This window comes from Paramisgurnus dabryanus, chromosome 4 (genome assembly GCF_030506205.2).
Source record: "Paramisgurnus dabryanus chromosome 4, PD_genome_1.1, whole genome shotgun sequence".
In the NCBI taxonomy this organism is placed as follows: domain Eukaryota; kingdom Metazoa; phylum Chordata; class Actinopteri; order Cypriniformes; family Cobitidae; genus Paramisgurnus; species Paramisgurnus dabryanus.
In genome coordinates, this window is record NC_133340.1 from 33,913,352 (window position 1) to 33,936,287 (window position 22,936).

The window sequence follows — 22,936 nt, forward strand, 5'->3', positions numbered from 1 at the left end:
ACCATTTTTATGAAAGTTAAGACTGAATGGACCTAAAAATGTAAAATGATGTAACTGCCAATTGCGCCAAAGAATGAGAAATATTAAATATTTTATTCACCTTGATGGCATGTAAGCGTAATCATCAAAAAAAATAAATAAAAAAAAATAAATAATAATAATAATAATAATAAATATATAAATATATATATATATATATATATATATATATATATATATATATATATATATATATATATATATATATATATATATATATATATATATATATATAAAATTTATTAGTATTTCTAAATGTAAATTTTATGCGTTTTTGTAATATTTGTCCGGACTCTGTTTTCTAAATAATCTTTGACAAATGATGTAAAATGTATGTAAAAAAACACTAAACTAGATGATTATATTATATTCCACATATATAAATATATAATTATAAATATTTTTATATTTTCATTTTCATTTAAAAAATACAAGTTAGACCAATTGACATTTTTTGAAAATTTTTGCAATTATCCCCTAAATATTCTGTCAAAATGAAATAAAACCAGAAATTTTAGACTTGATCCTCAACAAAAAGAATGTATGCAAGTAATCTGCAATTTTATTTTGAAATTTTAACCCTTTTACATTTAAATAAACCATATGGACACAAAATAATTAACGTCACGTCATTGACCCAGGTACAGTTTAATATTACACAAAAATGTAACATAAATATGTCTTTTAATAACATCATAAAATTATATTTAAAAATGATTAAACCAAATAGCGTGTTCATGACATTTAAACGTCTTGTCTTATCTTAAAACCAAAAGTAAACAGGTTTACCTCATGGAAGGTCTGTATTCATTAAAAATGAGCAAATAAAATATTTCACATCAATATTGAATGTTTCTTACCTTACTTATGAGGTAAATAGCCATGTAATAAGGGGCATAATGTAAAGGCAGCCAGTTGGTATCACAAAATAAGAGCCTTCAGTGTGATACAACAATGGTTCCCAACCTTTTTCACTTTAAGGGCCCATAGTTGCCCACACCAATATTTATTGAATATATATATATTCAATTTTTTGCACGTAAAATTAAATAGAATTTGGAATGAATAGACAGATGTATATTCACTAATAAAATGGCCAAAAAAAGAAACATCTTGTTTTTGCTTGTTTTAGCTACTTTTAATACTTGTTTTGTCCAATTTTTAATAAGTTTAAATTATCTTGAGGCCCCCTTGGAAATCTGCTGAGGCCCCCCTGTGGGCCCCGGCCCCCTGGTTGGAAACCACTGTGATACTAGATCCTCCGCTTCTTGTCAGGTCCTGATCACACTGTCGGGGCTAAATTCTGGGATAACAACCGGCTGCAATTTTGGCAATCCTGAGCACAATCTGAGATTATGTAAAGATCTCTTCTATAACTCAGTCAGAGATTACATAAAAATTACTGGCATCTTTATCTAAGAGGTAAAAGTGACCTATTTTCTATGTTTATTCATATTTCTATCTAAGACAACAAGAGCATGCAGTACTATTGAATGTAGATTTACAGTTCTTACCATAAACATGTTTTTTAGTATAAACACACATGCACACAAACACACATACAGATGCATGCAGGGATAGAGATAGACTCACTCGGTTCTGGCTCTGCATAAACAGATCTAGTACTTCCTGTCGGACTTGATCGTAATTCTTATCCAGGAATTTCTGCACCTGCAACAAGAACACCCCACCGTTAGTGTCTCACTTTCTTGTCTTCTAGCTAGCTTGTAAGATTTTTACTACTCAAACGCAGTGGCGGCCGGTGACTTCTTTTTTCGAGGGCGCTCGATGCGAAGTTCGTCATAACATGTATATAGCTCGTCATGTGTGTGGTTCCTTTTTTCAAAATATGTGTTCTGCGCATCGAGAGATCCTGTGTGTATCACGTGTCTTGTCCTAATAAGTGCCTGCTGGAGATGCATCTAAAGGGTTTATGATAAAAGAGACGCTTGCGTTTGGCAGATACTCACATAATCTCATGCGTAATCAGAATTTAGTGTTAAGGGAGTGTCTTGCGTGTATTTTGTGAACGTCAGCGTCTCTTTTATCATAAACGGTTTTGACGCATGTGCAGCAGTCACTTATTTTGACAAAACACGTGATGCACATGGTTCACATGACGCTACAAACACATATTTTTAAAATGCAAGCAACACACATGAATTTATTCTTATTTTGAATTAGCGCCCATTGGATGAGCAGTCACGAGCCGATACTGCTCAAATGGTTTAGTTTATTTAATACATGGATTAGTGCAGAACTACTTTTTGACATTTTGCATTATACAAAAATAAACAAATTTGACCCTGGATCACAAAACCATATGAATAATATAAGCTTGAGCTTCCCATCGATGTATGGTTTGTTAGGACAATATTTGGCTGAGATACAACTATGAAGTCCTTAGCAACACATATTAATAATGATAAATACGGTTTTGATATATTTAAAGTGAGAACTTTACAAAATATCTTCAGGGAATATGATCTTTACTTAATATCCTAATGATTTTTGGCATTAAAAATGTATCATTTTCACCTAAACAGTGTATTGCTGGCTACTCCTGCAAATATACCCATGCAACTCATGACTGGTTTTGTTGTTCAGGGTCACATATTGCCTGCACGTTATGTAATTCCCAGTACCTGGTAAGTGACACGACCAGCATAGTGATTCACAGTGAATTCTGGAAGTGGCATTTTTGGCCTTGAATAGAGGGGGTTTTCTCCATGGTGATAGTGGCACTTCTGAAGGAAGGTGTGGTCAGTGGCCTGCCAACAAAAAAATATTCATAAAAGCATGTCAAATGTAAATATATATATATATATATATATATACATATATATATGACCTCTGCTGGCAAACTAAGTCGGAAAGGGCAATTTTTTAAAAATGAGTTAAAAACTTTAAAACGATGTGTGATTTGTTGGAATCTTACAAAAAAGGAGAGAGCTACACCTGTTTGAAGTTGAAGTCAGCAATGTCAATTTTGAAAAAAATCGAGTTAAAGATTTTTAAAGGTTCAAAACACAATCACCGCATCCATGCCTTAAAATCACTCCTAAAACTAATAGATTTAGCACACACACAGTCAAAAACAATATCTATAGGACAATTTTTTTCATTCTTTTATTGTTTGATTGACATTAAGTCAGACAGCTTTAAAGGGGCCATGACATGAAAATCTGACTTTTTCCATGTTTAAGTGCTATGATTGGGTCCCTAGTGCTGCTATCATCCTAGAAAATTTGAAAAAGATCAACCCAGTAACTTAGTTTTGGTAAACCATTCTCTACAAGCACATGAAAAAATAGGTCGTTGAAATTTGGCTCTCCTTATGATGTCATAAGGAGCTCTTATTATAATAATACAACCCCTTAATCCAACCACAGCACTGCAATTTATTGCAGAGAGAAAATAATTCACAGAACAATTGAGTTTCAATTTCAACAAACAACCATCGTTGTGATCAATGTTTGCACTTCATCTGCTCATGTGCATTTTAAAGGACACACCCAAAACGGCACATTTTTGCACACACCAACAAAGTGTCAATTTTAACATGCTATAATAAATTATTTATATGGTATTTTGAGCTAAAACTTCACATATGTGCTCTGGGGACACCAAAGATTAATTTGACATCTTAAAAAAGTCCTGTGACATGGGCCCTTTAAGATCTACTGTGATACAAGGATCTAACATAATGTTACACATCAGATTTTTCCCTCAACAGTTAACCAAACATTAATTTACAGAAAGACATAACAGATTAGATCGGCGTGAATTCTTGTCAAAACATTTATTTATCTGTGTGCACGCTGATCTGTCAGACGGCGCGAGGAGGATTGTTTTCGAGTCTTGTCCCTCTTAACTCTTTAAACATCAAGCAAGTCCTGCACTTTATTTTCTAATTCCTGCATGTTTTTAAACCCAAACCAAAACGTCTGACGCGCATGTAAATGGACACGCATCTTTGTATTAGCTTAAGCATTTAGGTACACCTCTCATAAAACATACTAACAAAGTGTCATGGTCTTGTCAGACATCTGTGTTAGATTTAGGTCTGAGTGCATCTGACAGGACCATGACAGTATTTTGTTCTGTGTGGGGACATGTGGATTCACATTGTGTGTGTGGCTTCCACATGTTCCCAGTGTCTTGTCGCTGTCGTGATCTTGCAAGACCTTAGTATAGGTTCAGGTCTATGTTCTGTGGTCTGTGTGGGAACACGTGTTTTTCACATTATGTATCTGTGTCACGTGTTCCCAGTGTCTCGTCACTTTTACCCTGCTCCCTTATGTACTCATGTCTTACGTAATTAATTATGTTCACCTGTTCCCCATTGATGTGGTGTCTTTATAATGCCCTCTCGTTCTCGTCGTGTGCGCGTGCGTTGTCGAAGTCAGTGTGCATGTTTCCTGTGTGTACTTATCTGTTCCCGTTGTTCCTGTTCAAGTTTGTGTTCATCACAGTATTGTATTTATCCTCTGTTTTACCCCCACGTGGGTGTTTATGTTCTGTTTCATTAAATACATAGTTTAGTTTTACACATCTCTTGCGTTTGGGTTCATCTTTAAGTTTTTCCTTTTTCGGTGTTAACCCACCGTGACACAAAGATCATTTTAGATGATTAAAGACTATTTAGGTTATTGAGATCACTAGAAGAGGGCTTAATATACTTATTTTTATGAAAACTTCAATTTTGACCAAAATCTGTATTTATACTTTCTTTTGACAGTAGCTTAAAATTAGTCTGTGTGCATTCCGACTCATTTTGCAAGCACGGGTCACATATAAGCATTTGTTGTTAAAATACCAGGTCTACTGTATAAGAAAAAGGTTTTCATGAAACACCAAAATTGTGTAACCTGTGGAAAGCCACTCTGGTCATCAAGGATGCGAAGGATCCCATGAGGCTTTGCAGCAATAAGGTCTATGCATGCCTGGTTGTCAGTGAAGGTCAATTCTCTCCAGCTAATTTGCTCTCGAATGTACTCCTCCTATGGGTATACAGAGAATCAGAGTTTGTGTATTTCGGATGGAAGGGAGCAGATGGAAATTTATCTTCTCTTGATACATTTTTCCAAAGAATTAACACTATCAATGTGTTATAATTCTAACCTGTTCCTGTTTGAAAATGACTTTGGTAAAAAAGAACTGGAGCGTTTCATTGGCATAGTTGATGCAGAGTTGCTCGAAGCTGTTGAAAGTCAAATTCTGGAAAACACAGAATTTGTGTTTGGTTACCTTTACAGGTAACAAATGTGTTGTATGTAAAACTAGCTCCTGTATTTGTAAGTCTGGACAAGGGTGTAGTGTATACCTCAAACCCGTATATATCCAGCAAAGATATGGACAGTGCTTCGTTTCTTGGGTAAACCCGTCCATTGATACGCTCTGTCAGCCAGTGAAAGAGCAAGGAATAAAGGATCTTGGCAACTGCGTCTCTATAAATGGAGAAAGACATATTTACATATTAATCTGTAAATGATCTGTTCAAAAGAGGAGACTTTATTAGTTTACTGTAAGATCACTGTTATTTTGAGTAATGTATACCTGGCATCCACAGCACCTTCCACTGTGAGGGGTGTGTATATCTTCTCTCTCATTGCCTCCTGTGATAAAAAAAATGCTACTCAGACACATCCAAATTCTGTGTAAAGATAAAATTCCACATACAGTAAAAGCTGAAGACCTAAAATCATTAGATTAGAATTAAAAAATGAGAACATGTGACATTGGACCACAAAGTAGCACGGGTATATTTAAAGCAATAGCCAACAATACATTGTATGGGTCAAAATATTCGATTTTTTGTTTATACCAAAAATCATTAGGATATTAAGTAAAGTTCATGTTTCATAAAGATATTTTGTGAATTTCCTAACATAAATAAATAAAAATTGTATTTATCATTAGTAATATGTTTTGCTAAAGACTTCATTTGGACTTTACTGTAATTTACTAGATTGCACCCTCAGATTACAGATTTTCAAATATTGTCCTATCCTAACAAACCATTTATTACTGAAAAGCTTATTTATACAACCTTCAGACGATGTATAAATATCCATTTTTAAAAAATGACCCTTATGACCCTTTTGTGGTGCAGGGTCACATATATGGTCACTATAACATTGTAAAAACAACAAATCTAATGGTGGCATGGTGGCACAAGACTTTGCACATTACGGTATATTATATGTAACATAAATATTTGGATAGATGATCACAAGTCATCGTCACCCAAATGGTGACTTGGATAAACATCGATTTCTTACAGACACACACACACACACATGCTACATGGCGAGCACAGCCACAGACAACGCATGCACCTGATACAGCGTTACATGAGACAGCCGATCCACGCAAGCGCCGGTGTAAACACAAACCTGTAGCCTCTGGATAACAGAGCTTTACTTATTAAATAAGCAAGATGCTGAACATGACACAAACATGTATACATTCGAATATTTACAGGATGTTCAAACGGGTAAAAGTGTCTGGGTGAATCAATCCCCAATAGCCTGTCCAAGTCACCTTTCACCCAAAAATCTATAGAATCTAATAAGAAATTTAAAAAAGTTTTTTTTTAAAGATTTTGCATAATGAAAATTAAGCCCATTTTTGGACCCTTACATTTGAATTGTTATGTCTTCACAGTTACCGGCAAATTGTCATTGCCACAGTGATGACATATTTTTGTAGGCCAACCCTGGAAGTTAGCGGGGCACTGCTAAGCCCTTTCATTTTCCCTATAGACTTGTCGCAAAAAATAAGCTCTGTTTTTAACCAAAGTTAATGACACTTACACCCTTGTTCATCTATAAAGATTACATTCTTGGACAAAACGTGTAAAGGGGGATTGCACACCAGACGCGCAGCTCAGCACCGCGTCGTGTCTAGGACAACTCTGAGGTATCGTACACCGGAAATGCACATTAAATAGCGCAAGCTTAGTCAGATAGCGTCTACTTCAAAACACATTATACGCTAGCAGCCAATGTTAATTGTTAATGATTTGGGACAAATATGATGTTATTTAATGTTAAACTATGCAATTTGAGATTTGAGCACACAGCGGACAGACACCGCCAGGCAAAATGTGTATTGTGGAAGAAAAAAGGACATTTCGTATGTAATGCAAGAGAGGTTAAAAAACCACCAAATTTGTTGACCTTGTTAACCTTTGATCTTTTGTGTGTGATGTAATGTTAAAGTATCCTGGCAGTGAGTAAGCTATTAGGTGTTAAGATGACTCAAGGCCTAAGCAGGCCATGATTGAATTACGGTGGTTTCCATTAGCGCTGAACTCATAATAATTAAATAAGGTTACTGGAACTCATTAACTGTTAACCTTATTACACGTCATTACAATGTCTCTTTATCTTTAATGCTTTTTCTGAGCCAATTGTGCAATACATAATGTTGGAGTCAATTTTTTGTATTTACATTGCACCTGAGCAAAGGTATGAATTCGGTTCCTCCTTCATTACCTGTCCACTCTCTTAAATGTATAAAACACCAAAAGTACCACATGCTGTTGTCCAGATCTCAAGTGTGTTTTTGATTGTGTGCATGTGTGTTTACCTACCGTCACTTTGAAGGTGATGGCTTTCTGTAGACCCTCGGGAGAAATCAGCAGCAGATCAGCCACCACACGAATCTCCTGAGTGCTGACTACACCAGCCATCTCCTGAACTTCTGACTGAGAAAGAACACCAAACATTTGAATGTTGTGCATTTACAGTATTTGTGATTTATTTGAATATTTTATCAATAAAAGGTGCTTAGTGACACACAGGATGAGCTAGAATGCAGTGTAAGAAAAGCATGCATTTTTATTTGCGACCATCAAGTACAAAAAGTAGCTGGTGTCCTTTTCGATCATCATCTCCTCTTTAATAATGTTAAATGTACTTACTCCACTTACAGATCAATTGTCTATATATACCATAGTATTCTTCACTTCTTACTCGAGTGAGTTTGTGCATAATACCTCGACTCTATGGAAAAACACATTTCCCAGGTGCAGAACGGACGACAGCACTCTGAAGATGCTGCTCTGGTCTTCAGCACTGAAGTTGAGAATGTCCATGGCACTCTGTAATCTTCTAAAGTCATCTCCATCATCCTTTCCGAAGATCGTACAGTTACCACCCTAAAAATTTTTTTTACATTACAATGACAAAGTACAGAAGAAATAATGCTCTAGATATTTCATAGGCATTCTTTAAAACAGGGGTCTCCAACCTTTTTGTGAGCAAGGGCTACCACAATGGAAAAAACGATCTGGAGGGCTACTTTTTTGATATACATGTAGTCTACTTTTCGATATAATAATTTTTTTGTTTTACTTGATTTTATTTTATTGTTTAAAATTTTAACATACATAAAAAAGCCAAGCTAATATAAAAATATGTAATAAATAACTAAATATTCAAATTAAGGCTATTAATTGAATGTTCTTTTGCGGGCAACTTACAGACTTCGTGCGGGCACCACTGCCTTAAAGTGTGCACACCACATAATGTATCATTATACATTTCGAATTTACATTTTGACAATTTAGGAAATCGAACACAGGACCTTTGGCTTATAATGCAATGTTCTACCAATTGAGCTACAGGAACATTATGGATATTTGAAGAGATATTCCAAAACGAGATAACTTTTTTAAATTTTTGTCCAAACATGTTTATTATTATATTATCATGTTTTTATTGTTTTATTGTGTCACTTAGCTGTATTTTTGTTAGTTATGAAGACTTAAAACAAAACAAACCAACTGCAGTTTGATTGATATTAAATCGTTTGCCACCAGCCTTTTTTTTGAAAAGTTGCCTGCCAGCATTTTTTGTAATTTTCACAAAATGCATTCCACAAAATGTTTCTTTTAAAAATACATAAACATACAAATATATCAAATGAAAGAACAGACCATCTGCGTTCAAACAAACCATAAACAAACAAACAAAACAGGGAAAAAATATTTTTCTCTGCTTATAAACTCTTAAATATGGGTATTTTTCTTTAAAAATAATAAAAGAAAAAAGCTTTAATAATAGCATTTTTGTGAAGGAATTCTGTTAGAGATCAGAATAATTATCAAAACACACACAGAGTTAGTAAAAAAAGTTGCTTCAGCTTTTTTATAAATTGTGTTAAGTGCGACATCATAATCGCGGTATTGCAGATTTACATAAAACCTCATCAGAAACACTTTTTTATGCAAATGTTTTTTCAATGGTGGGGAAAAAGTTAATTGGAATGCCCAATCAAAAAAATGTAAAAATAGAGTTATCCGTTTTGGTAATTTGTTAACTCTTTCGCCACCATTGACGAGTTATCTCGTCAATCATGAGACAACGCTTCCCTGCGAATGACGAGTATTTCCGGCTTTCCGCTATACCGCTATTATCCACCAGGTGGCAATCCGCAGGCGGTCCACAACTTTTAAAACTAGGAAGAATCGCCCTAGGGCAAGCAAATGCATGTCCGTGTATGTTTTAAAGATCGCTCTGAATGGGATCTCTATCAAAAGTCCTTCACAAAAATTGAATTATCTTAGCTTTTTGCTCATAATTTGGTGTTTTTGAAGAAACCTTCCCATATTTGAGAGCTGATTACAAGAGAACTAATGAAGGTAGGATGAAAGTGTTTTTGTTTGAAAGCAGAGGGTCTGTTCTTTAATTTGGTATATTGAATGCTTAAATATTTAAAGAAGAACATTTTCTGGAAAGCATTAAACTTTTGTGAAAATCATAAAAAAAATTGCCGCTGGCTGTCAATTTTTTTAAACGCTGGCGGCGAAAGAGATATTTTAGTTGTATATACGTTTATCAATGTTTTTCTTTATAACTATTTCTTATTTGCCACTATGTCCTTTACTGTATGTTTTTACCTGGTTCAGGTAGAAGTAGGTTTCAGCTTCCTGTAAGTAGAACGCTCGCTTCATGTGCGCAGGAAGTCCAGCCAACATCTCATAAAAGATGTGGTAGTTTCTCTCATCTTTGGCCTGCACACACATACAAAGTCCCAAACATCACATCCTCATTAGACTTTCATAACTTAAGAGCACGAGAAAATACAGACCTGAAAAACGATCCTGGACTTCTCCAGTAGATACTGTGAGGTTATGGCACCACTGATTACCCCTCTGACACGCAACAAACAACACACACAGATTAGTCATGTGCATGAACTTTCCCTGGCCCTATCTGTCTTCTCATCTGTCTTTCTCTCTTTGACCTTAAGGTTAAGTAACAACCTTTACTGCCCTACTTTCACATAGGGTCAGGATCTAATTCCCTTACTGTGCTGCCTCTAAAGCAACAAATTTAGGCTTGGGAGACTTTATGCAGATACGTTATTAATGTAGCCTGTGATGTAATTTAACAGGAGAGATATCTGATTTCTACTTTTAAAATAATAATTCATACTTACTCCTCCATAAAGATCTCCACAAACTTTCCAAAGCGGCTAGAGTTGTCATTTCGGACCGTCTTAGCGTTCCCAAATGATTCCAACAGAGGAGTTGCCTCCAGAATCTATTGAGGAAAAATGTACACCCACATTTATTTAGTCACATTTCATAGGTTAACCTTTTTCCCTGCCATTGACAAGTTATCTCGTCAATCCGCTCTACCGCAACTTATAAAACCCGGAAGTATTGCCCTAGGGCAAACAGCTGTATGTCCGTGTATGTTTTAAAAATCGCTCTGCATCTGATCTCTATCAAAAGTCCTTCACAAAAATGGAATTAACTCTGCTTTTTGCTCAAAATTTTGTGTTTTTGATGAAACCTACACATATTTGAAAGGTGATAAAAACAGAACACATGAAGGTAGGATGAAACTGATTTTTTTGTTTGAAAGCAGAGGGTCTGTTCTTTTATTTCATATATGTTTATATATTTAAAAATGAGCATTTTCTGGAAGGCATTAAACTTTTGTGGAAATCATGAAAAATGTTGGCGGCGAAAGAGTTAACATTGTTAAGTTTAAAAACATAAAATTATGCACATTTACCTCAATCTGTATGGATGAAGCCATAAAAGAAAAACAAATACAGATTAATTGATAAACATTAGTGTAGTAACATCACATTTTCTACACAGTACATGTTTTAAAAATAGTCCTAACCCTAAGCATAGCCATCACCTACAGTAGGAAGAATTAAGCCTCCTATTATGTTTAGGATCAAATTGACCCCAAACCTACTTTGACATCTCTAAAAAATACTCTAATTGTATTTTTAACCCCATAAACATACTTTTTGACTTTTCTTTGATACTTTTATTGACTTGAAGTTACTTTTAGTCACTTTGAATGAAAGTGTCTGCCAAGTATATAAATGTACATACAGTACGTGCCCATAAAACTGATCTAATGAGTTTTTTACTATTAATATGTTCTCAAATAAAATGTATGTTATATATTATTTTCATTACTACTTTTATTATTTTACTAAATAAATATAAACTGAATTTATGTGGCACAAAAGATACGTTTTTATTTCTATAAAGCAGTAACCTTAAAATTCCAGTGTACCGTGGTAGGGACACTGCATTTTTGACAGAAAACTTAAATATAACAACTCAAAAACAAAAAGCTTAACATGTCACATATCTTTGGAAAGCTGAAATACTTGTGATTTGTATGATGTAAACCGTTTTAAGATACAATTAACACAGAAGGCACAATTTGTGTCATTTTTTAGGCATTTGTAAGGCATTTTTTAGGCATTTTAATGGGTTAATATAAACGATATATTAAAGCAACACTATGTAGTTTTTTTTACCTTTAAATAATGTCTCTAAAATTATTTCAGTGATAGAACAACTTTTAACTGGACAAATTGTACTGTTGCTGCAACCTGAGCAACCTCCTAGCTGCTACAAGCACACTCTGAAAGTGGCGGTGGAGGGTAGAGCACACAGCCCCGCCCCTCCCCCTGCCTGCAGAAGAGTGTCTGATACCAGGCACTGTTGCGTTTTTCAACCACATGGGGGAGCTGTAAGTCATTTTTACAAGATAACTACCTAGTGTTGCTTTAACTATAAACAATCTTTTAAATAAACAATTTATGTATATAAAAAAATAAAAAAGTTATGTTATTTTAAATTTGAAGTTATTTGGCATATATTAAACTATTTGGGGTCAATTTGACCTAACAGGAGGGTTGAAATCAACATGACCATTAATAAATGTGTGTGTGTGTGTGTGTCATGGCCTTTTATTATTTTATATGCATACCTGCTGTGTAACATTCCTGTTATGGTGAATAGCCGTGAGGTACCTTAAAACCAGTTTGGTTGCCTCCGTCTTACCAGAACCACTTTCCCCACTGCAATACAAACACTTTAGTAATTAAACACAGATGCACAATAATATATCCCTCAGACTATCAGTTCTGAAACAAGGACACCTGGCACCAACAAATGACAAACCCATTACTTTAATCTTACCTGATAATGATGCACTGGTTTCGCTTGACGTCCATCATTGTCGTGTGCGCTATGTTTGCTATGGCAAATAGATGACTGAAAACAAACACAGCAACCCCAACCATTTTTTGGAGGTAACACTGATCATATACAAATTTTTAAAACAATAAAAACTAATCAAAATCATCAACCAAATTTACACCCTGCTGCAAAATCCAATGGTAAGTTTAAGATAAGTATAAGATGTTTTCAAACTCACGGTGGGTTGTCTCCTAACCCATGACCTTCATACTGAAGAACCATGTCTGTGCCATAGATGTTAAACAGCTGATATGGATTCACTGATACCAGAATACTGCCGATGTATGTCTGTTTAGATGAGAAAATAATCGTGATTATGATGTCTTTGGCAACTGTCTTAGAAATACAAAGGCTTCATGGGGTATGACTCACATAGACAAGGCCTTGGTCAAAGCGAATCTTCAGGTTTATCAATACTGCTGTTTCAGTCAGCTCTCTGATAGAGATGGAGGATGAGTTATAATATAGAAACTAATTATCAACGTATACATACTTATACATTACTATGTGTGAACTCACTCCATTTGTGTCATGTCCTCAGCTCCATCGCCTTCCCTTTTCTCCCTGTATCTTACCGTTGGCAAGCTCCGTATAGAATACATCTGTTTGAAAAATGGCATTTGAGTTCATGAAGAATGTTTATGCAAACTGAGAAAAGTTGTGCAAAGAATTTGAAAGATTTATCAATTAGAGTACACTGAAGAATGCCCAGCAAGCAATTTTGGCTAAAACAAGGCAAAATTTGAGCTATCAGTGAAAATCTAATAGACGTCTAACCATAGCCCAAGAATAGATGATATGTATACGTTTAAAACGTAAAAAAAAATGAAAGCAAACACCTGTTGAATTTGGCTTTTCTATGGTTAACAGTCTCTGTTTTTGATTACTGGGATATGTTCTCTGGTAAAATTGGTCAAGCATATATCACCAGAGATGTATAGTAACGAAGTAGAACTACTTCACTACTGTACTTAAGTACTAAAAGACAGTATCTGTACTCTACTGAAGTATTATTTTTTTCTCCTACTTCCACTTTTACTTCAGTACATTTTTTCTTTGAGTTTAATACTTTTACTCCAATACATTTTTTATGTGCTGCATAGTTACTCGTTACTCTCAAATGTTACGAATCATGGTCACATGGTGGTCTGAACCAATTGGAGATAGTAAAGGGCGACCCCTCCCAACCTCTCACTCACAAATATGAGCCAGGGTTGTTGACAAATGTGAAGCGAAGAGAGAACCAAAGTGCGCGAGAAAGACAGAGAGAGAGAGAATGCGCAAGAAAGGGCGAGTGTGCGCGAAAGAAGGAAACCTAAATTCAATGAAACACCTTGTACCTTTACCTATTACCATTTTATCGACTAATATTTAATTAATTCTGAATTCTCTATCGCCATATCAGTTAAATTAATCTGAATTATCTGAACATTCATGTCCTTGTACTCCTGCTACTACAGCCAATTGGAATTGTAAGTGTCCTTTAGCTTAAACATTTGAAATAATATAAACAATATTATATTCAAACTTTTGACTGTTTTCTTTAATAACTACATTACACAATACTTGTACTTTTACTTTCAGTACTTGAGTAGTATATTTTAATATAAACTACTTGCAATACTTAAGTACAAAGCATGTTTAATACTTTAGTACTTCCACTTAAGTGCTGTGCTTAAAGAGCACTTCAACTTCTACTCAAGTCACTTTTTTGATAGAGCACTTGTACTTTTACTCAAGTCTGGGTCGCTAGTACTTTATACATCTCTGTATATCACTGGTCTGCAATGTAACCTGAGAATAGTTATAATCGGCCTTGTAAATCTCACCGGACATCCGAAGTAGTTGCAGACTACAGCTAAAACCTGATGAAGATAGGTTAGCTTGGCTGGGCCTTTTGTTATAAATGAAAACCTAACAGATGGTGTTGTATCTGACTACTGCATCAATGTCAACTCCATTTTTAGCCCTGGGAAATACAACCTACTGCTTATCAATAAATCCTGACAACTAAGAAATACAAGGTATTACGCAAAAATGAAACACAAGGACAATGATGATGAATTATTTAGTCTAACACCAATTTTAAATGTATAGCTCGGCCAAAAATGATATTAAACCCATGATTTACTCACTTTCAAGACGTTTGAGATGCATTTGTCCATAATTTTTCAAAAGAACACATTTTCAGTTATTTTAGAAAATGTCCTTGAACTTTAAGTTGTTAAAATATAAAGATACGAGGTCCACCTCCTTCAAGTCCAAAAAATGTGCATCTATCCTTCACAATCCTTCAAATCCACCATCCTTGCATTTTGTAAACTGAAAAATCTACAACATTTTCTAAAATAACTTAAAATGTGTTTATCTAAAAATTATGGACATAGCCTTCTAGGATGGCTTGAGGGTGAGTAAATCATGGGTTTAATATAATTTTTGGCCAAACTATCCCTTTAAATGCAGTTAAGGTTTATGACAGTATATCATATATACTGAAATTGTAACTTCTGTTACTACCACTTAAAGGAACAGTATGTAAAAAAATTATATCAATTAATCATAAAATGGCCCCGATATGTCACTAGACATTAAGAAATCATTTTCATTTCAAATCCTTTTATCACTGACAACAGCGGTCCGGCCAGGATATAGTCATTTAAAAAGTGAAGTTGCAGCCCAGTTTTAGCCACAAGTTTTTTGATTGCAATACCAGTTTTGGCCACAATCCTACATACTGTTTCTTTAACATTACATTTGAGTGAAACATTTCTTTGACATCAACACTTGCAGTATCAAATAGTTAACACAGCATTAAATAGATTGTCTAAAGTGATTTACCTTGTCATACCACCGGCCTTTTGGCTCCCCTTCACGATCTGGTAGCCACTGCAGCTCAGACTCCCCTGGTTTATAACCAGTGGGTGGCGGGGCAAGAAATTCCATCATTTTTTCATCCCGGTACATAGACCATTTGATGAGGTTCTGTACTGTATCATGAGGCAAGACCTTTTCTGAAGCCCACAAATCCTCTGCCGTTTGCCCCTCTCTGGAATTCTGAGCCCAGTGGTCTTCTGGCCCAACTGGCACTTTTCGCTGTGGTGGAACGACAGCATATCGGCCATCTGGTCCAATAACCACCTGTCCAGATGATGTCAGATATGTGGAGATGGATGTAGGTAGCTGGTAAGAGGCATTCCTCAGATGAGGATTATTTAAAGCATCCTGTAAATATGGTGAAGTGGGGACATGAAATCCCTGAGTAAGGACTGACCCATCAGGTAATCGGTATCTAGCACTGCGAAGGTTTTGATTTAGAAGTGCTTGTGAGAGGTTTGGACTTCTTTGAGGATATGCAGATATAATAGATCCATCTGGTAGCCGGTAAGTAGCATGGCGAAGATGTTCATTCTGCAAGGCATTTGCAATGTTTGGACTGCTTGGTTTGTATAGAGCTTGTGCTATTACTGATCCATCTGGTAGCTGGTAAGTAGCATTGCGAAGATTTTCATTCTGCAAGGCATTTAAAATGCTTGGACTACTTGGTTTGTATAGAGCTTCTGAAATTACTGATCCATCTGGAAGTCTATATGAGACATTTCTCATACCCTCATTTTTTAGAGCAGAGAGCAAAGTTGGGTTTGTGGGTTTATAACTTGCATCAGCACTAATTATGGAACCATCAGGTAACCTGTAGGTAGCATTGCGAATATCCTGATTCTGCAGAGCTCTTGACAAATTAGGGGACCTAACTTCATTGTAACCTGGTGCATTCAAAATTGACCCATCAGGCAAACGGTAACGGGCACCTCTCATTTGTTGGTTCTGAAGTGCATCTGCTAAGTTTGGTGAAGTAGATTTGGACTGCCCATAGTCTGGTGTTATTAATGTGCCATCTGGCAGTCTGTAATTTGCATTTCGAAGGTTTGGGTTTTGGAGGGCCCTGCCCAGATTTGGTGATGTTGGTTGTTGATCAGCCAGTATTATTGTGCCATCTGGTAGTCTATATGATGCCTTTCTAATGCTTTGATTCTGAAGTGCACGTGATAGGTTTGGTGAAGTTTGGCGATGTCCTGCAGTTATAATAGTTCCATCTGGCAGTCTATAAGTTGCATTTCTCAGATTTGGATTCCGCAAGGCATTGGACAAGTCTGGAGATGCAGGTTGTTGTGCACGAGAGTCTCTGTACATTATTGTTCCATCTGGAAGTCTGTAAGTTGCATTCCTCAGATTTGGATTCTGCAAGGCATTGGATAGGTTTGGAGATAAAGGTTGCTGTAGATGAGAGTCTGGGTATATTATTGTTCCATCTGGAAGTCTATAAGAGGCATCTCTTAGGTTTTGGTTCTGTAAAGCATTTGAGAGGTTTGGTGACAAAGGCCGCTGTTGTCGTGGGTCCATGCCTATTATAGACCCAGAAGAAAGCCTATATGAAGCATTCCGTAGCTGTGAATTTCCCATAGCATCAGCGAGCATTGGGGAAGAGTTTGTATTTAGTCCCTGATTTCCATAAACCAATGTACCATCAGGCATCTGGTAAGTAGCACTTTGAAGTTGAGGGTTGTCCAAGGCATGAGACAGAAGAGGAGATGTTCTAGGGTCCTGTCCGTAGCCCGAAATAGGAGAATAAGGGGAGACCATTCTCTGGACAGGGGACCGATATGATGCATTACGAATGTTTTGGTTCTGCAAAGCTGTTGAAAGAACTGGAGATCTCCTTGGACCATAGCCAGGAGGAACACTGGATCTCCTACGACGTAAATGTGTCCGGTAAGAAGCATTGCGGACATCCGAATTTTGAAGAGCATTGGAAAGCATTGGACCAGGAACTGGCTCTTCAATATAATCATAGCCTGCCACCAACTGAGAGTATGATGAATATGGTCTCTGAAGGGATGATTTGTATGTTGCATCACGAAGTTGGGGATTGTGAATAGCATTGGACAGCAAAGGTGAAACTGGCTGACCTGGAAGTTGTTCATATGCTTCTATTTCATTCAAATGTGGAGCAGAGAAAGATGGTTGTTCAGGGATCTCACCAAACTGTGCCACTTCAGGAGCATAAGATGAGCCTGGTCTGTGCAGTGGTGATGCATAAGAAGCTTCTTGAAGCTGAGGATTTTGTAAGGCATCCGACAGAAGTGGGGATGCCATCTCATGATAGTATGGCGATGCTACTGGTCGCAGTTGGGAGTCATGTGCAGCATTTATTCGATTAGGGCTTTGGGGAGAAAGTGATGAAAATGGTTGACCAGGAAGCTGTTGAACGTTAATGGACTCAGTAGCATATGGTGACATGGGCTGTTGAACTGGTAAAGCATATGAGGCATTACGAACACTTTGATTTTGGAGAGCACTTGAAAGCATTGGTGACTGTGGGACACCATCAAATTCAACAAGAATTGGCTCTGCACCAAAAGGCAAAGAAGTTTCATATATCTGAGGGTTTTGCAATGGGCTGGAATGAACAGAGGTGGGTGGAGCCCTGGGGGAAATGGAACGCATTGGTAATGGGGAGCCATGCTTCATAGATGGATGAGGAGACGCCGGTCTGGAGAGATGTCTAATGGAAGGCTGAGGTGATGGAGGGGACATGTGTTTTTGAGAAGGCTGTGGTGAAGGTGGCATCATGCCAGGTGCACGCCTCAATGACTGTCTCGCCATGAGTGGACGGCCACGGCCAATAGGTCTCTGTGGGTGTCTTATTGTACCAGGTGTTCCTGGAGGACTGAAATGCCTCTGTTCCCTTACGCCCATTCCAGCGTATTGACCTGAAAGTTGTGGGGAGGCTGTTAAGTCCTGTGCTATCATTGACCTGTTACTAGTTATGGATGCTCTAAATGGAGGCACATTTTGTGTTGGAGCTCCTGAATGACCACCTCTGCCCCGATATGGTTTAACAGCTCCCATGGGGATGTTAGGACGCCCTCTTCCTCGCAGTCGACCTGCAGGAGAGCCAAAAGGTGGGGAATCCTTCATTAGGCGAGTGGACCTGCGAGAGAGGGAAGGAGAGGGGGATCGACGTTCCACTGGTGGTTGCCGGGACTGTGGGTCCATAGTAAAACTTCTCCGGGAGGGAGTAGGTGATGCTGCCTGAGCCATTAATGGGGATTGTGGTCTATAAAGATTCCTCTGCTGAACATTGGCCATGGGGTGCACACCCATCTGAGGGGAAGATGGGGGACTCATATGTCTAGGAGGTGATGGGGAAGCTTGAAACTTCTTAGCACCAAATGGGCGATGAACTTGTGTAGGGGAGGAGGGTGGACTGGGTCTTCTAATTGAGGCACGAGGGGATTGTGGTGGGCTTTTTCTCCGAAAAGATGCATGAGGTGAAGCTGGTGGACTGGTTTGGAGAGATGGAGCTCGAGAGGGCATACGGCCATGCAGAGGCTGGGGAGATGGTGGTGCCTCTCTAAAGGATGCTTGAGGTTGCAAACGTCTAGGAACTGCTGGAGAAGGAGGCAGAGACTCTCTGAATGAAGACTGAGGCTGAAAACTTCTAGAAGCTACTGGGGAAACAGATGGACTCAATTTGCGCCCAAGAGGAGAGGGAGGGTGCTGAACATGACTTACTGAAGGTGACATTCCTCTGGTTAGTCTGGGGGATAAAGGTGCTTCCATGCGACCAATTCCACGCACAGAGGGCTGTGGAGATGGGGCTCTTCTTAAAGGAGGTGCACCAGCAGGATGCATTGAGAGCTGTGGAGAAGCATGGGGGGTCGGCCTACGTACAGGTAAAGGGGAACGTCTAACTTCCATTACTGGTTCTCCAAAACTTCCCATGGGTGTCATGGGTGCCATTTGTGTCATGGGTGCCATTTGTGACATGGGTGCCATATGTGTCATGGGTGCCATATGTGTCATGGGTGCCATAGGCATATGCAGAGGGGACGCCATCCCTGCTACAGACCTTCTGCTTGGTGTTGGGGATGGTGGAAACCCACCAGGTTGAGCCATATGAGACATATGTTGGCCAACAAATCCTTGGGGATTATTTGCTTGTTTAATAAGCATGGCTGTTGGTGTGGGCACTTGAGGCATTGTGGGATGAAGCATTTCGGGATTAAGCATTTCCTGAGGATGAACTCCTTGTGGAAAAACACTATCCATGGAGGTTCCAGGGAGGTAGGCCTGGTTTTCATACTGTATGTCTGACATTTCATCAAAATCATATTGTGGAGGCAATGGAGGAAGCTCTACATCAATCCTTTCCCTACCAAAAAGCTTAACCTGGGGTCTTGGGACTCTGAACTCCATATCTCCATGAACAGGCATATGCTCCACAGAGATATCACCATATTTATTACCATACATTCCTTCTTCCCCTACCATTATATCTTGCATTGGAAAACTGTGTGGTTGATACATATTGTAAGAAGACTGTAAATATGGATCAACATTTGATTCACTGTAATTTACCTGATAATCCTGAAAATAAGGATCCTCATAATCCCCATACTGATCTATATATGGATCGCCTGCTATCTCCATTTTATATGGGTCACCATTAAAATCTTGAAGGTCATCATAATATCCAAACTGGATCTGGGGATCAATTTCATTCCCATATAGACTGTAGCTGTTCCCCATTGGATACTGACTATTATCATAGTACTCCATCCCATCATCAAAATAAGGATCCATTGGAAGTTGTTGACTATAGTAGCCCATTTCCTCTGGGTAACTGCCCATCTGCTCATAATCAGCATACGGGTCACTGTAGTCTATGCCATCATTATAATATTCACCTCCTTCCTGCATGATGATGCGTGGGTCATAGTATCCATCCTCCATATCATAATAGCCATGATCATGAGATGTTATGTCATAATAGTTATTTGGTTCTTCATATTGAGTATATTGGTGTGGAAACGAAGAATGTCCATACATGGAGGCATATTGATCACCATACCTGTTTGAGTGTGTCTGGATTGACTGCCTATGGAATGCATCCCTGTCAAGTCTGCTGTGGTTATCAAAATCATATCCTCCAGTGTCATGTTCATATCCATAATTTTGATACCCTGCAGGTCCTCGAATGCTAGTTTGGCGACTGCCAGCCGAATATGGATATTTTTTGTGGTTTGATCGACCCCAGCCATCATGATCTCTTCTATGTGCACTCTGACGAGCTTTTGTGGAGAGGAACCTCTTGGTGAGCCAATTTGTTGCCCCTGCAATCCTACCCAATATTCGCCCACTGTTCTTAAAAGCAGATCCATCTCCTGCATTCTTTTTTCCAAAAAGCCCTTTAAAAAATCCAGTTTTCTTCTCTGCCGGTTTAGAATTACCCCCTATTCTAAGAAGCATATAGGTTGGTTTTGGTCCTGTATCTTTTTTTTCCTTTTCTTTTTTCTTCTTCCTGCTGTTTTTAAATCGCATCATGAATCTTGGAGCATTTCTGAGAAGAGATTTCCTCCTTTTCTTCCTAACTAAACGACTCTTTCTTCTGCCAAGTCCAAGGAATAGTCTGGAAGTGTTTTTAAGTCGCTTCTTTGAGTTCTTCTTCCTTTTAAATAAAGAGAATCGCATGAAAAGTTTAGAGGTCTTTTTCAGACCTCTTTTCTTCTTCTCTTCAGGTGGTGGCTCAGGTGGAGGCTCTTCATTCTTTTTAGCTTTCTTCTTCTTTGGATCCTCCTCACTTTTAGATTTGTGAGGATCCTTTGATTTCTTCTTGGCTTTTCTATCCTCCTCTTCACTATCTTCATCCTCATCTTCTTCATCCTCCTCTTCATCCTCCTCATCCTCATCAGACTCAGCCTGTCTAGATTTGGACTTTCCTTTTGCGGCTTTACCTTTAGCATCTTTTTTACCACCTCGCTTTCTCCTGTCTCCATCTGACTCCTCATCCTCCTCATCGCTCAAGTCTTCTTCAATCAACTCAGCATCTGAATCCTCCTCAGATTCAATAACTTCTTTCTTCCCCTTTCCTTTATCCTTACCCTTCTTACCATCATCTTTTCCTTTACTCTTGGGTGGTTCTTCTTTTCCTTTCTTCTTTTCATCCTTTCCTCCCTTCTTATCATCTTTCCCAGCTTTCTTGTCATCCTTTCCACTTTTCTTGTCATCCTTTCCACTTTTCTTGTCATCCTTTCCACTTTTCTTGTCATCTTTCCCCTTCTTTTCTTCTTCCTTTGGTTTGCTCTTTTCTGGCTCCGGTTTTCCTGCCTTCTTGGCTGCTGATTTTAAATCACCTTTTTTGGCTGGCATTTTATCCTTCTAAAACCATGCTAGTCAGCGTTGTCTCTGCCAAAACATAAATGACCATTTAGGTAAACAGGTTCTTTATGACAAAAAACATCACAAAATGCAAAGGAAATTATTCATAAACACTGCCAACAGGTAATGCAAATTAAAGACTGAAATGTTACACAGTGGTGTTGCTTTTTTCACTAAAAAACAATATTATTAGTCTCTGTTCTATATTTAAAAGTCTAGTAAAGCAGGGCTCATACTACAGGATTATCGATCCAAATTTATTCAAATTTTCATCCCGAGAATCCAAAGAAAATCGGGTCCAGGACCTTGATTGTTTCTGATATAATTTATAGTATGACGTTTACAGATCAGATCTTATATTTCCCGGTCTACTTGCAGGTGAATTGAGGCCACTCTGAACATATCAAACTTGTTGATATTTAGGATTTTAAATTGGGATGATTTCATCAGTACTTTCACAATAGCCAATGGGAGACAAAAGTAAATGACAGACATTATTCACAAAATAATCTAATGTGCGTGTCCAGTAGACAGTGGAGAAACGGCTTGTGGAATTGAGAAAACAAAACGACCAAGACCAAGAGCTATGAAGAAAATCCATTGGTTTTAAAAACATAAAGTGAGTGCAAAAAGCTACTACTCCACTAGCTAGCAAATGTAAACATAAAATGTAAACATAATCGGTTGAATCCGCTTCGCCATGAGGTGACGTTGAGCGCTTGCTCTGGCACGATAATCTTAATATCATCCTATAGTGTGTGATGTGGCATAATTTTAAATCTTGTAGTGTGTGCACGTTTAAGATTTGAGAGAAGAAAATCTGTCCAGATTCTCTAATCAGCCAGGATTTTAAAAATCCTGTAGTGTGAGCCAGACATAAGGAAAAACAAAGTATTTTATCTTACCTTCAGTGGAGATCTCTTGTCTTTTGACAGTACTGTGATAGATGATTTCTACAGCGAGAGTGAATAAATCTCTGTCCACATGATTCCATCCACCACAACACCAGACAGGGTCTATAAGCAATACTCCTCTAGTAGACAATCTCAAATAGAGATCTTCTGTTAAAGTGCCTCTGTTTGTTTCTATATCCGTACACTCACCGACGCACTCGTCTTCTATTCTTCTGTTTTTCATTAAGAA

The 22,936-nt window shown here is 37.7% G+C and overlaps 1 protein-coding gene across 1 annotated transcript in view; it reads right to left on the minus strand.

Annotated features, from left to right (window-relative positions):
• myo15ab (myosin XVAb) overlaps positions 1–21,784 on the minus strand; it is a 56,093-nt gene extending 34,309 nt beyond the window's left edge. The window contains exons 1-20 of the mRNA XM_065254923.1: positions 17,621–21,784; positions 16,240–17,533; positions 15,413–16,038; positions 13,094–13,176; positions 12,947–13,010; positions 12,753–12,862; positions 12,515–12,589; positions 12,303–12,393; positions 11,076–11,081; positions 10,492–10,595; positions 10,141–10,204; positions 9,950–10,063; positions 8,045–8,206; positions 7,640–7,753; positions 5,599–5,657; positions 5,366–5,489; positions 5,164–5,259; positions 4,911–5,042; positions 2,685–2,810; positions 1,633–1,710 (exon numbers count right to left, since the gene is read on the minus strand). Coding sequence (XP_065110995.1) covers positions 1,633–1,710; positions 2,685–2,810; positions 4,911–5,042; positions 5,164–5,259; positions 5,366–5,489; positions 5,599–5,657; positions 7,640–7,753; positions 8,045–8,206; positions 9,950–10,063; positions 10,141–10,204; positions 10,492–10,595; positions 11,076–11,081; positions 12,303–12,393; positions 12,515–12,589; positions 12,753–12,862; positions 12,947–13,010; positions 13,094–13,176; positions 15,413–16,038; positions 16,240–17,533; positions 17,621–21,784 — 7,686 coding nt within the window. The remainder of the gene's footprint in view (positions 1–1,632; positions 1,711–2,684; positions 2,811–4,910; positions 5,043–5,163; positions 5,260–5,365; positions 5,490–5,598; positions 5,658–7,639; positions 7,754–8,044; positions 8,207–9,949; positions 10,064–10,140; positions 10,205–10,491; positions 10,596–11,075; positions 11,082–12,302; positions 12,394–12,514; positions 12,590–12,752; positions 12,863–12,946; positions 13,011–13,093; positions 13,177–15,412; positions 16,039–16,239; positions 17,534–17,620) is intronic.
• Between the last annotated feature and the right edge of the window lie 1,152 nt (positions 21,785–22,936).